Source organism: Trematomus bernacchii, unplaced genomic scaffold (genome assembly GCF_902827165.1).
Source record: "Trematomus bernacchii unplaced genomic scaffold, fTreBer1.1, whole genome shotgun sequence".
NCBI classification, from domain to species: domain Eukaryota; kingdom Metazoa; phylum Chordata; class Actinopteri; order Perciformes; family Nototheniidae; genus Trematomus; species Trematomus bernacchii.
The window spans coordinates 1,474,319-1,488,957 of NW_022987564.1; the positions used below are offsets into that span (position 1 = coordinate 1,474,319).

The 14,639-nt window shown below is 37.7% G+C and overlaps 2 protein-coding genes across 2 annotated transcripts; one reads left to right on the forward strand and one right to left on the reverse strand.

The window, feature by feature from the left end:
• The first annotated feature begins 253 nt into the window (after window positions 1-253).
• Window positions 254-5,341, forward strand: LOC117477570 (fucolectin-1-like). Its single transcript, XM_034124261.1, has 6 exons — window positions 254-387; window positions 1,117-1,192; window positions 2,333-2,618; window positions 3,431-3,579; window positions 4,340-4,619; window positions 5,109-5,341. Exons 2-6 carry the CDS (start codon window positions 1,129-1,131, stop codon window positions 5,260-5,262), a joined length of 933 nt encoding a protein of 310 aa, XP_033980152.1. The 5' UTR covers window positions 254-387; window positions 1,117-1,128; the 3' UTR covers window positions 5,263-5,341.
• A 3,784-nt stretch (window positions 5,342-9,125) lies between these two features.
• Window positions 9,126-14,639, reverse strand: LOC117477623 (fucolectin-4-like). The gene is made up of 6 exons (XM_034124340.1): window positions 14,526-14,639; window positions 13,721-13,796; window positions 12,326-12,611; window positions 10,888-11,036; window positions 9,855-10,134; window positions 9,126-9,358 (listed from the first exon to the last, which is right to left on the reverse strand). The coding sequence occupies exons 2-6, from the start codon at window positions 13,782-13,784 to the stop codon at window positions 9,205-9,207; spliced, it is 933 nt and encodes a 310-aa protein (XP_033980231.1). The 5' UTR covers window positions 13,785-13,796; window positions 14,526-14,639; the 3' UTR covers window positions 9,126-9,204.

Consider the following 14,639-nt stretch of genomic DNA (forward strand, 5'->3'; position numbering starts at 1 on the left):
CTGGATGTTTCTAAATGGCAGTCTATATATTTGATCGACAATAACGAAGCTAGCATCAGATGAAATAAACATTTTTCAACATCAGTAGAAGAAGTTGCTGATCCCGGATCTTATTATCACGGTCTGCCTTACGTGCTGCACCTCAGTACTTTTCCACTGACCCCGCCTCCACCTCACCCGACTGGACAGCCACACCCACCCCGTCAGCTCACCTGGGCTCCTTGCTGCTTCTCATCTCCAATCAGCTAGTATATAAGCCTCTCCTGCACACTCACTCATTACCAGATTGTTCTTTGAACTCAGGCAAAAACTCTTCTGATTCCCGGGAAACCTGCCAGCCTTCTATCACTCACCTTGAGATCATCTTCCATCCCACAACTATACAGTGTGAGTACATATACAAACTTCAACAAACTTGCTAACGCATGGTTTGACAAAATGCATTTTCCTTTGTTTTCACCACAACTAAAGTGAACGAGTGCAGTTGCCATATTTGTGTGTGTGTGTGTGGTCACTGAGGGCCCTCTCTTGCTCAAGGGCCCCTGGGCACGTGCCCAGTGTGCCCTGTGGTTAATCCGGCCTTGGCTGTAACATAAATATAGTGAAGTAAAAAGTACAACATTTCCCTTTTGAGTTGTAGTGGAGTATATAAAGTGGCACTAACATACTTTAGTAAAGTTCAAGTACCTCCAATATGTAATTAAGTACTGTACAGTACTTGAGTACATCTACTTAGTTATTTTCCACCCCTGAAGTTTTTATATTTTACAGATGGGTTATGAAAAATCCTGTATTCTCAGAGAAGGAATATCCAATCAAGGATTTAACCAAGCTCTTCCCCATTGTTAATTATTTAAAATAATATTATTTGTTCTTCTTCGTGAAAGGTCTTCATCATAAAGTATACATTCAAATTGCAGCTTTAATTTTATTAACAGTTGTATTAAATATGTTTAACTTTGACTTCCCATTGGTCAAAGACATAAGGGGCGGGATCATGGTCTTAATGTTGAAATTCAGCACTAAGATTTGATTTTCATTTCTTAAATGATGGCTTTCAGAAATAACAAAGAAATGTGTTTTATGTTAAATATGTTCTATGAATGACTTTCCTAGGTCTCATCCAGAATGATGAAACTCAGTGTTTTCCTTCTCATGCTCCTCGTGGAGACGTGCTCTGCCTCCACTTATCGTGAGTATGAATGGTTTATTTATATTTATATATATATATATATATATATATATATATATATATATATTTATATATGACATTTTCACTATAAAACATAACAGGGAAGTGAATGTAAGGCTGTCCGTTAGCAAGAAAAGCAGGTTTATACAAATTAAGTTTAATTTTCTAGATCAGTGGTTCCCAACCTTTTTGTCTCGTTTACCCCTTGAGCTGGTCTCCATTCTATAAGAGCCCCCTCACTCATCTGTGATGATGCGCCCACATGTTTTCTTGTTAAACCCTTTTCTAATCGTATTTAACCAAACTGCTCCTTAGTTGATAAGTCACCCTTAATACAAATGCATTTAAACTTGACCTTTACACTTATTCTATCAGTTTCAACATCTTTTGTTAAGACTAGAGCTTTTATTGAGACAGTCGACCTTGCTTGTCTTTCTTAAACTTTGATAGTTCTTGGGGCAGGACACCAAGCTTAAGACAATTGATTTAAAATGGTTTATTTTGTCCCCGTACCCCTGATTGGGAACCACTGGTCTAGTTTATAGCTTTAGCTCCAAAATCCTTTGGATTGTGGTGGAAATACGAGTTTTTCATCAGTTATGTAATGCATGAAATATTGTAATGTCACTGCTCACATTAGATATACACTGTATGTTTTGCTGCTCCAATAACTGGTTATTGTGGTAATACTGTTTAAATGTAACTGTGAACACATCGCCATGTAAGAAATCCCAGCAAAGCGACACAAACAAATACAGAAAACGCATTCAATCTCCAGTTCATCAGCATGTGTTCAGCGTTTGGAAATAAAACACTGCATAGACATTAAAACACTGATCAACATCTTTATCAAGTGGACAACACGTGCATGCTAAGGCAACATGCTGCAAATTCAGAAAGCGTAACCCAACTCACAATGGAATAGTTTTTAATGATCACCGTTCACAGGTCTATCAAGTCATCATTTACTTTCTGAGAAACGTGCAGCATTTCTCTGTTTGTCATTTGTGTTTTTTTCTGTTTTCTTTAGTTGTTGTGCGTTGAATATTCAGGACCAGTTATCTGTTGGAACAATAATGTAGCTTAAACCATTTTCCAATGTGTGTATTATAATTATATATTCAACTGTCTCTTTCCTAGAAAACGTGGCGTTGCGTGGAAAAGCGACCCAGTCAAACCGTTATAACCACGTGTTTGGATCTGCCAGCAGCGCTATTGATGGAAACCGTGACAATAAGTTCAATTCTGGATCGTGCACCCACACTGATGCAGAAAGCAACCCCTGGTGGAGAGTGGACCTGCTGGAGCCCTACATCGTCACCTCCGTCATCATCTCCAACAGAAGAGACTGCTGTTCAGACAGGCTTCAGGGGGCACAGGTCCACATCGGCAACTCTTTAGGCAACAATGGTGCTTCAAACCCAGTGTAAGACATTTCCTGCACACATTTTATTCATTTGTTTTGTGTAACTGTCTGAGCATTTTGTTTATCTTCTCCTCTCCCCTGTTCATTGCTCACCACCAGTAGACAGAGGTGTATTAAGATGCATTACTCGAGTAAAAGTACAGATCCCCTAGTTTCTAAATATTTCATTACAAGGAAAATTCCTGCATTCAAAATGTTTCTTAAGTAAAAGTATTATCAGCAAAATGTACTTAATGATTAAATGTACACATGTATGTGACATTTCTAGATATATTCATGCATTAAGAAGCATTTTACAAGTTTAATTTTATTTATATGATTTGACTGTTTTGTGACTTAAAGAGTTAGTCCCCTAGTTTAATTGTTAGAGATACATTTAGTTAAAAGTAGCTAAAGCTGTTTAATGAATGTACTGGAATAAAATGACATTGTTTCCGTATTGAAATGTAGAGGAATAGGAGTAGAAAGTAGAATTACATGGAAATACTCAAGTTAAGTACAAGTACCTCAAAACTGTAAATGTACTACCCACCTCTGCCAGTAGATTCTCATAGAAACTGTTACTAAATGTTTCAACCATGTCATTTTACTTATTTGCATTGCATATAAAAAATATAGGCAATGCTGAAGTGCGTTAAACTTGCATCGTCTTTCATATCTCGCAGTGGGTGCCCCACTGATTGCAAAAAGGAGTCAGATTGTATAGAAGTCTGAGGAAATTACCAGTTACCTTTTATCTAACTGTTGAAGCCTTAGGGGTATAACATGTCATTCATGTTCTTTCTTTCTCACTTTTGTTCTCTTTCTTTTAGGGCTGGTACAATTTCTACAATAAAGGCATTGTACACTCTGACTTTCACTCATCGTGTGGAGGGACGCTATGTGACTGTGCGTATACCGGGTTATAGAAAGGTCCTTACCCTCTGTGAGGTGGAAGTCTACGGGTACCATGCCCCAACTGGTGAGGGTTTGGGATCTTGCATAAATAATGTGTGATTTCCATCTAAATAAGGAACTGTCATATAAGCCAAGTGGCTGAAAAGTGAACTCGGTGCACTGCTCCTAACACTAAGATGGGTCAAATGCAGAGAAACCATTTTGTTACATAGTAAGTATGCCCACTGTGTAATGACAATAAAAGTATAAAGAAAAGTGCCTTAAACCTGCATTCTTTCTAAAAGTCTGATTGTGTAGAAGTCTATGCAAAATTGTCTTGCAACTCACTTGATGTATTACTGCTGGAAAGAGTGTACCCATTAGTTTATGATCTCAATTGTTTGTTTCAAGTCTTCTTCAATCCAGCATGATGTTCAAGTTGTAAAATATGGTCCCATTAATATGAAAAAGAGAAAGGATGTACCAGCCTTTCATGTCACTTATGATTACTAAAACAGGTCTTATTTTATTTAAAGTTTAATTTGCCAAAACTGAATGACACATTTAGTTAAACTTAGTGCAGTTGTAGTTATATATAACTTTAACTATAGACTCAATATATTATAGACTACAGTATAATATTACTTTAATTCCTCTTTTCCAATAACACATAACTATATTGTAGTTGTTTGTATATGGTGGGGTTATCACTTTTATGTCCTTCATCCTGACGGCAAATTAAATCAAATCTTTTGAGAGTCATGGTGAAACGGTATAATAAAAAACAATCTGCATCAGGAGTCATACATCTTATTTATTTAACCTAAATCTTTGTTTTGTTGCAGGAGAGAACCTGGCCATTCAAGGCAAAGCCACACAGTCATCAGTGTATGGGGCTGCCGATGCAGATAGAGCCATTGATGGGAATCGGGCCTCCAAGTGGGGTGACGGTTCCTGCAGTCACACAGCCAAGGAAAGGAACCCCTGGTGGAGGCTGGCTCTGCCCAAAACACACAAAGTGTTTTCTGTTGAGATAACCAACCGATATGAAGTCCACGAACGACTCAATGGAGCCGAGATCCGCATTGGAGATTCTCTTGTAAACAATGGTGCTGACAATCCAAGGTAACTTACAGCCTGTCCTATTACAATACTAATATTAAAAAGTCACTAAATTGGTATTTTGTTGGAACACGTTTGAGGAACAATTATTCAGTTTTTCTCTCAAGTTTACCCTGTTGCTACATTTTGGATTAAAAATCCTTACATTGCCAAGAAATAGGATTGGAGCGGGAATACCCTTCATTTATGAATGATTCCTGCAATGTGTTCCGATCTGATTACAGAAATGGACAAATACCAAGGTCGCCAAATGAAAGGCCTGATCGAGGGTCGTCAATTGTGATTCTGTGAAAACATTTATTTAAACATTACTGAAATATAAATATTGTTCTTTATCAAGTCCTAATTAAAAGATCTGCAACCAACATTCTAACCAAGTAAAGCGTAGAAACCTAATGACGCTTTGAGTGCATATTGAACTTAAAATGAAAAGCCTATTACTTCAATAAACCCTTCCTGAGGTTAATGTAGTGATTTCTGCTTCTTCTACAGGTTTGCTGTAATCACCAGCATCCCGGCAGGTGAAACTGCTGAGTTCCAGGTTCCCAACGGGATGGACGGCCGCTATGTTTACATAGGTATCACTGGAAGATGGGAGTACCTGACCCTCTGTGAGGTGGAGGTGTTTGGCTCTGCACTGGATTAGCATTCAATGTAATGGATTTGCAAAGATGCTGTAATGTGTACACAAAGCATCCAAAATAAAATTTGCATCTTAAATTTCATTGTTTGCATGACGTCAAGATTTACTGGTGGAGATTGCAATAAGTCTGCCTTGACTTTTGCTTTTACACGGGACTTGTACACCTTTTGGGAATGTGCTTGTTTTATGTCATAAGAAAACAACTGATACATTTTTTTCTATCAATCATTTAAGACCAGTGAAAGCAATGGTTCTGAAGGCAGGTTTTTTTTTTTATTTAAATACAGACAAAATAGACAAATATTATAAAAGACATCTGAAAGCTTTCTTACCCAAATTTAGATCAGAAGATCGATCCCCATCATGTCTGTGAGATTGGTATCTTGATAACTGAAGGGCCACAGACAATATTAAAGTTCAAACAACTAATGTATGTCTGGAGGCCCAAACAAAGACCAGTTTCCTCTGTATGCCTGAGCCGTTTGTGTTTTTCTGTAGAAAGCATTAATAACAAGACTTCCTTTGGCAACAAATACAATAAGAAAGAAAGAGAACCTTGTTAAGGCCATACAGTTGTATTTCACAAAGAATTGGGTATTTACAAAAAAGTTCTGACTGGGCACAGTTAGAGGCAGTCTACTTGTTTTGCCATAAAAAACACAACTCTTTCTGTCATTTTACAACTGGATTAGGAATGAAAGCGTGCCTGCTGAAAGGTGAATGATATGCAGTAAAAATTGTATTTAAAAGCTTCCAAACATGGGAACATCATTTTCCAAAGACTCTTTAAACACTGCTGGCCTCTAAAGGAACATTTCAACAACTTTTGCATAAAAATACTTACAAATAAATTATAAAAATAGCGTACTACAGAAGAATCTTTCCCCAGATCAACACTGTGCAGAACAATAGAAGTCAGATTTGGTCAAGTTTGCAAAGGGTATTGCTTCACCGTATGTGGACATCAATGATTTGGCCTGCCAGACAAAATGTACTAAAGTCAAAGAAAATAAATTCCTAACATTAAGAAATAATACTGATTTATTTATATTTATTGATAAACGCTGTGAGAATGGATCTGCGGAGAGCATTTTTCCGCGATCCCAACTCGTCTATTACCAGCGTTCAGGGAGCTCTATGCAAGTCAATGGGACTCCCTGATAGTTGAGACTCGACGCTAAAGGGCCCCCCCTTGCGTTGGAAAGTGACGACAGGGACCCTGACATAACGTCAACATAGGCCAAGTTGGGAGGGAGAATGTGTTGAAAAAAGACACCCCTGATTTAAACGAAGGAAAAAACACCTTCAACCAAAGGATACTAAAATATGCCGCATTGCTACGAATCTTTTGTTAAAAGTTTTTTATACACTATTATTATTTTTGCTATTTTTTAAATAAACAGATGACTTAATTTAGATGCAAATTGATCGATTGACCATTCAGAAATGAATACAGTAATTGAATATATATATTATTCAGAAATGGGCCATTGCGCTTAACTAGTACATTTTAATTTTGTAACTTTAATTATATTTTGATGCTAATACATTTGCACCTTTACTGAAGCACGATTTTAAATGCAGCACTTTAACTGCTAACAAGGGGACTTCACAATTGTATTTGTATTGGTACTTCTTGCACCTCTGTACTGCTATACTTTGCATGTAGTTGTTCTCCAACTTGTGCACCGTATCAATGCTTTATTGTGCTCCTCGCAGGGATAGAACCAAGCTGGTGTACTCCATGTATAGCCGCATGTCTGCAGACACAGTGAAGGGGAACCTGATGACGCTGGGGGTGGACTTCTTCGTCCTGGAGGATTCCTGGTGCACCCGGAGAACCAGGTACCTCCACACCACCAGAGCCCTCTCACAGCCTCTCACAACCTGTTTTCTGTCATATTTTATTTGATAATATGATAACACTGTATTGCAAGATAAAGTCTGGAATCTTTCCTGCAACATCAACAAAGAATAATATTTAAGGCAAGTGTTCAGACACTCAACAAACATTACAATCACAGAAGATAATATTTCAGAATCAGAAACAGGTTTATTACAAGGTAAGTTTACACGTATGAAGAATTTGAGTTGGTGTCGTGGTGCATAAAAACAAGAATTAAAAACACAGGAAGAGAACTAGATAAATATTTAAAATAATACAAAATATATAGTGAAATATAATATAACAGTATTTACATTGCATTTGATCTGGGGTTAAACTTTATTTTGCACTAAAGAGGAAATATTCTGCACATTTTCCGGTTCATAGTTCTATCTCTAATGTGGCACACAAACCTATATATCACACTACAGAAGAGGGGAAACCCCTACAAGCATAATAGGGCCTCTGTAACTGGTGCTGGAAAGAGTGTTTCTGTATGGTTAAATCATGTCACCCTGTATTCTGTATTTGATGGTAACCACTCATGTGTGCATTTTAGGACATGGTTATGTAAATATATTATATATAATCATTTAAAATATCTAAATTGACTTGAATTGCAGGACAAATAGTGTGTCATTCTCATTAACCATGTCTTCCTTTCTCTTCGCTCAGGCCCGGGTGCAGCATGCCAGAGATCTGGGACATTGAGGATTCCCAAAACGTTGGTAAAGTTCCCCTTTGCACCCACTTCACCACAGTCTTCTCCAACGACATCTACAAAGTTCTCCAAAGTTCTCAGATAACACCGTGAGATGGACTAGTTCAGCACCTGTTGATCTTTCACTAGGTTTTGATCAGTCACTGCCATTGCTGCTTTTTACTCGAAGCCCAACAGTTCCCCCTCTTTGCGGTGCTCTGAGTCACTGAGCGGTTGGACATTTCACCCTGACTTCCCAGTGTCTGTGGACTGTTGCCAACCATCTTTACTGCTGCATTGTTTTCATACAGCAACATGTGACATGCTGTTCATAAATCAGTATTATTTCTTAATGTTAGGAATTTATTTTCTTTGACTTAAGTACATTTTGTCTGGCAGGCCCAATCATTGATGTCCACATACTGTGAAGCAATACCCTTTGCAAACTTCACAAAATCTGACTATTATTCTGCACAGTGTTGATCTGGGGAAAGATTCTTCTGTAGTACGCTATTTTTATAATTTGTGTGTAAGTATTTTTATGCAAAAGTTGTTGAAATGTTCCTTTAGAGGCCAGCAGTGTTTAAAGAGTCTTTGGAAAATGATGTTCCCATGTTTGGAAGCTTTTAAATACAATTTTTACTGCATATCATTCACCTTTCAGCAGGCACACTTTCATTCCTAATCCAGTTATAAAATGACAGAAAGAGTTGTTTTTTAAATGGCAAAACAAGTAGACTGCCTCTAACTGTGCCCCGTCAGAACTTTTTTGTAAATACCCAAATTCTTTGTGAAATACAACTGTATGGCCTTAACAAGGTTCTCTTTCTTATTGTATTTTTTGCCAAAGGAAGTCTTGTTATTAATGCTTTCTACAGAACACCATAAATGGCTCAGGCATACAGAGGAAACTGGTCTTTGTTTGGGCCTCCAGACATACATTAGTTGTTTGAACTTTAATATTGTCTGTGGCCCTTCAGTTATCAAGATACCACTCTCACAGACATGATGGGGATCGATCTTCTGATCTAAATTTGGGTAAGAAAGCTTTCAGATGTCTTTTATAATATGCGTCTAATTTGTCTGTATTTAAAAAAAACTTGCCTTCAGAACCATTGCTTTCACTGGTCTTAAATGATTGATAGAAAAAAATATATCAGTTGTTTTCTTATGACATAAAACAAGCACATTCCCAAAAGGTGTACAAGTCCCGTGTAAAAGCAAAAGTCAAGGCAGACTTGTTGCAATCTCCACCAGTAAATCTTGATGTCATGCAAACAATGAAATTTAAGATGCAAATTTTATTTTGGATGCTTTGTGTACACATTACAGCATCTTTGCAAATCCATTACATTGAATGCTAATCCAGTGCAGAGCCAAACACCTCCACCTCACAGAGGGTCATGAACTCCTCTCTTCCAGGGATACCTATGTAAACATAGCGGCCGTCCATCCCGTTGGGAACCTGGAACTCAGCTGTTTCACCTGCCGGGATGCTGGGGATTACAGCAAACCTGTAGAAGAAGCAGAAATCACTACATTAACCTCAGGAAGGGTTTATTGAAGTAATAGGCTTTTCATTTTAAGTTCAATATGCACTCAAAGCGTCATTAGGTTTCTACGCTTTACTTGGTTAGAATGTTGGTTGCAGATCTTTTAATTAGGGCTTGATAATGAACAATATTTATATTTCAGTAATGGTTAAATAAATGTTTTCAAATCATGTCACAGAATCACAATTGACGACCCTCGATCAGGCCTTTCATTTGTCGACCTTGGTATTTGTCCATTTCTGTGATCAGATCGGAACACATTGCAGGAATCATTCATAAATGAAGGGTATTCCCGCTCCAATCCTATTTCTTGGTAATGTAAGGATTTGTAATCCAAAATGTAGCAACAGGGTAAACTTGAGAGAAAAACTGAATTGTTCCTCAAACGTGTTCCAACAAAATACCAATTTAGTGACTTTTTAATATTAGTATTGTAATAGGACAGGCTGTAAGTTACCTTGGATTGTCAGCACCATTGTTTACAAGAGAATCTCCAAAGCGGATCTCGGCTCCATTGAGTCGTTCGTGGACTTCATATCGGTTGGTTATCTTAACAGAAAACACTTTGTGTGTTTTGGGCAGAGCCAGCCTCCACCAGGGGTTCCTTTCCTTGGCTGTGTGACTGCAGGAACCGTCACCCCACTTGGAGGCCCGATTCCCATCAATGGCTCTATCTGCATCGGCAGCCCCATACACTGATGACTGTGTGGCTTTGCCTTGAATGGCCAGGTTCTCTCCTGCAACAAAACAAAGATTTAGGTTAAATAAATAACATGCATGACTCCTGATGCAGATTGTTTTTTATTATACTATTTCACCATGCCTCTCAAGATTTGATTTAATTTGCCGTCAGGATGAAGGACATAAGGGATAACCCCACCATATACAAACAACTACAATATAGTTATTTGTTATTGGAAAAGAGGAATTAAAGTCATATTATACTGTAGTCTATAATATATTGAGTCTATAGTTAAAGTTATATACAACTACAACTGCACTAAGTTTAACTAAATGTGTCATTCAGTTTTGGCAAATTAAACTTTAAATAAAATAAGATCCGTTTTAGTAATCATAAGTGACATGAAAGGCTGGTACATCCTTTCTCTTTTTCATATTAATGGGACCATATTTTACAACTTGAACATCATGCTGGATTGAAGACTTGAAACAAACAATTGAGATCATAAACTAATGGGTACACTCTTTCCAGCAGTAATACATCAAGTGAGTTGCAAGACAATTTTGCATAGACTTCTACACAATCAGACTTTTAGAAAGAATGCAGGTTTAAGGCACTTTTCTTTATACTTTTATTGTCATTACACAGTGGGCATACTTACTATGTAACAAAATGGTTTCTCTGCATTTGACCCATCTTAGTGTTAGGAGCAGTGCACCGAGTTAACTTTTCAGCCACTTGGCTTATATGACAGTTCCTTATTTAGATGGAAATCACACATTATTTATGTAAGATCCCAAACCCTCACCAGTTGGGGCATGGTACCCGTAGACTTCCACCTCACAGAGGGTAAGGACCTTTCTATAACCCGGTATACGCACAGTCACATAGCGTCCCTCCACACGATGAGTGAAAGTCAGAGTGTACAATGCCTTTATTGTAGAAATTGTACCAGCCCTAAAAGAAAGAGAACAAAAGTGAGAAAGAAAGAACATGAATGACATGTTATACCCCTAAGGCTTCAACAGTTCGATAAAAGGTAACTGGTAATTTCCTCAGACTTCTATACAATCTGACTCCTTTTTGCAATCAGTGGGGCACCCACTGCGAGATATGAAAGACGATGCAAGTTTAACGCACTTCAGCATTGCCTATATTTTTTATATGCAATGCAAATAAGTAAAATGACATGGTTGAAACATTTAGGAACAGTTTCTATGAGAATCTACTGGCAGAGGTGGGTAGTACATTTACAGTTTTGAGGTACTTTTACTTAACTTGAGTATTTCCATGTAATTCTACTTTCTATTCCTCTACATTTCAATACGGAAACAATGTCATTTTATTCCAGTACATTCATTAAACAGCTTTAGCTACTTTTAACTAAATGTATCTCTAACAATTAAACTAGGGGACTAACTCTTTAAGTCACAAAACAGTCAAATCATATAAATAAAATTAAACTTGTAAAATGCATGAATATATCTCGAAATGTCACATACATGTGTACATTTAATCATCAAGTACATTTTGCTGATACTACTTTTACTTAAAGGGGACCTATCATGCAAAATGCACTTTTGTACGTCTTTTATACATGAATATGTGTCCCCGGTGTTCCAGGGAACTCACCAAGTGTCAGAAAACACAACCCTCTCTATTTTCCTCCATACCCAAATCTCTAAAAAAGGGGCTGCAACGGATCTGATAAAAACTGATCCAGATTTGAACACTGTCCTGACGTCAGGACGGTGGCGCTACAGCTATTGGGGCAACTCCACCAATCAGGAGGAGACAGCCACGGCCATTGCCGTTCGAAAGCGCTGGAGACGCTGTAGTACATATGCCAGGCCTGTAGGTGGTGCTGTTCTCACTGAATCTGCCCTTGCAAAAACAGAGCTAAAAAATGTCAAATTGAGCAAAATGAGGCATGGCTAAAATGCATGATCTGTTTGGTATTTTGAAAAGAAAAAAGTATAAATATGCCTTATATAGGTATGGTCCTACACTATATTATTCAAATATAGCATGATGGGTCCACTATAAGAAACATTTTGAATGCAGGAATTTTCCTTGTAATTAAATATTTAGAAACTAGGGGATCTGTACTTTTACTCGAGTAACACATCTTAATACACCTCTGTCTACTGGTGGTGAGCAATGAACAGGGGAGAGGAGAAGATAAACTAAATGCTCAGACAGTTACACAAAACAAATGAATAAAATGTGTGCAGGAAATGTCTCACACTGGGTTTGAAGCACCATTGTTGTCTAAGGAGTTGCCGATGTGGACCTGTGCCCCCTGAAGCCTGTCTGAACAGCAGTCTCTTCTGTTGGAGATGATGACGGAGGTGACGATGTAGGGCTCCAGCAGGTCCAATCTCCACCAGGGGTTGCTTTCTGCATCAGTGTGGGTGCACGATCCAGAATTGAACTTATTGTCACGGTTTCCATCAATAGCGCTGCTGGCAGATCCAAACACGTGGTTATAACGGTTTGACTGGGTCGCTTTTCCACGCAACGCCACGTTTTCTAGGAAAGAGACAGTTGAATATATAATTATAATACACACATTGGAAAATGGTTTAAGCTACATTATTGTTCCAACAGATAACTGGTCCTGAATATTCAACGCACAACAACTAAAGAAAACAGAAAAAACCTCAAATGACAAACAGAGAAATGCTGCACGTTTCTCAGAAAGTAAATGATGACTTTATAGACCTGTGAACGGTGATCATTAAAAACTATTCCATTGTGAGTTGGGTTACGCTTTCTGAATTTGCAGCATGTTGCCTTAGCATGCACGTGTTGTCCACTTGATAAAGATGTTTATCAGTGTTTTAATGTCTATGCAGTGTTTTATTTCCAAACGCTGAACACATGCTGATGAACTGGAGATTGAATGTGTTTTCTGTATTTGTTTGTGTCGCTTTGCTGGGATTTCTTACATGGCGATGTGTTCACAGTTACATTTAAACAGTATTACCACAATAACCAGTTATTGGAGCAGCAAAACATACAGTGTATATCTAATGTGAGCAGTGACATTACAATATTTCATGCATTACATAACTGCTGAAAAACTCGTATTTCCACCACAATCCAAAGGATTTTGGAGCTAAAGCTATAAACTAGACCAGTGGTTCCCAATCAGGGGTACGGGGACAAAATAAACCATTTTAAATCAATTGTCTTAAGCTTGGTGTCCTGCCCCAAGAACTATCAAAGTTTAAGAAAGACAAGCAAGGTCGAGTGTCTCAATAAAAGCTCTAGTCTTAACAAAAGATGTTGAAACTGCTCGAATAAGTGTAAAGGTCAAGTTTAAATGCATTTGTATTAAGGGTGACTTATCAACTAAGGAGCAGTTTGGTTAAATACGATTAGAAAAGGGTTTAACAAGAAATCATGTAGGCGCATCATCACAGATGAGTGAGGGAGCTCTTATAGAATGGAGACCAGCTCAAGGGGTAAACGAGACAAAACAGGTTGGGAACCACTGATCTAGACAATTAAACTTAATTTATATAAACCTGCTTTTCTTGCTAACGGACAGCCTTACATTCACTTCCCTGTTATGTTTTATAGTGAAAACGTCATATATATATATATATATATATATATAAATGATTCATACTCACGATAAGTGGAGGCAGAGCACGTCTCCATGAGGAGCATGAGAAGGAAAACACTGAGTTTCATCATTCTGGATGAGACCTAGGAAAGTCATTCATAGAACATATTTAACATAAAACACATTTCTTTGTTATTTCTGAAAGCCATCATTTAAGAAATGAAAATCAAATCTTAGTGCTGAATTTCAACATTAAGACCATGATCCCGCCCCTTATGTCTTTGACCAATGGGAAGTCAAAGTTAAACATATTTAATACAACTGTTAATACAATTAAAGCTGCAATTTGAATGTATACTTTATGAAGACCTTTCACGAAGAAGAACAAATAATATTATTTTAAATAATTAACAATGGGGAAGAGCTTGGTTAAATCCTTGATTGGATATTCCTTCTCTGAGAATACATGATTTTTCGTAACCCGTCTGTAAAATATAAAAACTTCAGGGGTGGAAAATAACTAAGTAGATGTACTCAAGTACTGTACAGTATTTAATTACATATTGGAGGTACTTGAACTTTACTAAAGTATTTTAGTGCCACTTTATACTTCTACTCCACTACAACTCAAAGGGAAATGTTGTACTTTTTACTTCACTATATTTATGTTACAGCCAAGGCCGGATTAACCACAGGGCACACTGGGCACGTGCCCAGGGGCCCTTGAGCAAGAGAGGGCCCTCAGTGACCACACACACACACACAAATATGGCAACTGCACTCGTTCACTTTAGTTGTGGTGAAAACAAAGGAAAATGCATTTTGTCAAACCATGCGTTAGCAAGTTTGTTGAAGTTTGTATATGTACTCACACTGTATAGTTGTGGGATGGAAGATGATCTCAAGGTGAGTGATAGAAGGCTGGCAGGTTTCCCAGGAATCAGAAGAGTTTTTGCCTGAGTTCAAAGAACAATCTGGTAATGAGT

What these genes read in the sequence shown, in the direction of transcription:
- LOC117477570 (XM_034124261.1), top strand. Translation starts at nt 1,129, where the DNA reads ATGATGAAACTCAGTGTTTTCCTTCTCATGCTCCTCGTGGAGACGTGC. An exon ending in AATGGTGCTTCAAACCCAGT is followed by an intron (nt 2,619 to 3,430) that starts GTAAGACATTTC and finishes TCTTTCTTTTAG; the next exon opens with GGCTGGTACAATTTCTACAA. An exon ending in CGGGTACCATGCCCCAACTG is followed by an intron (nt 3,580 to 4,339) that starts GTGAGGGTTTGG and finishes GTTTTGTTGCAG; the next exon opens with GAGAGAACCTGGCCATTCAA.
- LOC117477623 (XM_034124340.1), bottom strand. Translation starts at nt 13,784, where the DNA reads ATGATGAAACTCAGTGTTTTCCTTCTCATGCTCCTCATGGAGACGTGC. An exon ending in GTGCTCTGCCTCCACTTATC is followed by an intron (nt 12,612 to 13,720) that starts GTGAGTATGAAT and finishes TCTCTTTCCTAG; the next exon opens with AAAACGTGGCGTTGCGTGGA. An exon ending in CGGGTACCATGCCCCAACTG is followed by an intron (nt 10,135 to 10,887) that starts GTGAGGGTTTGG and finishes GTTTTGTTGCAG; the next exon opens with GAGAGAACCTGGCCATTCAA.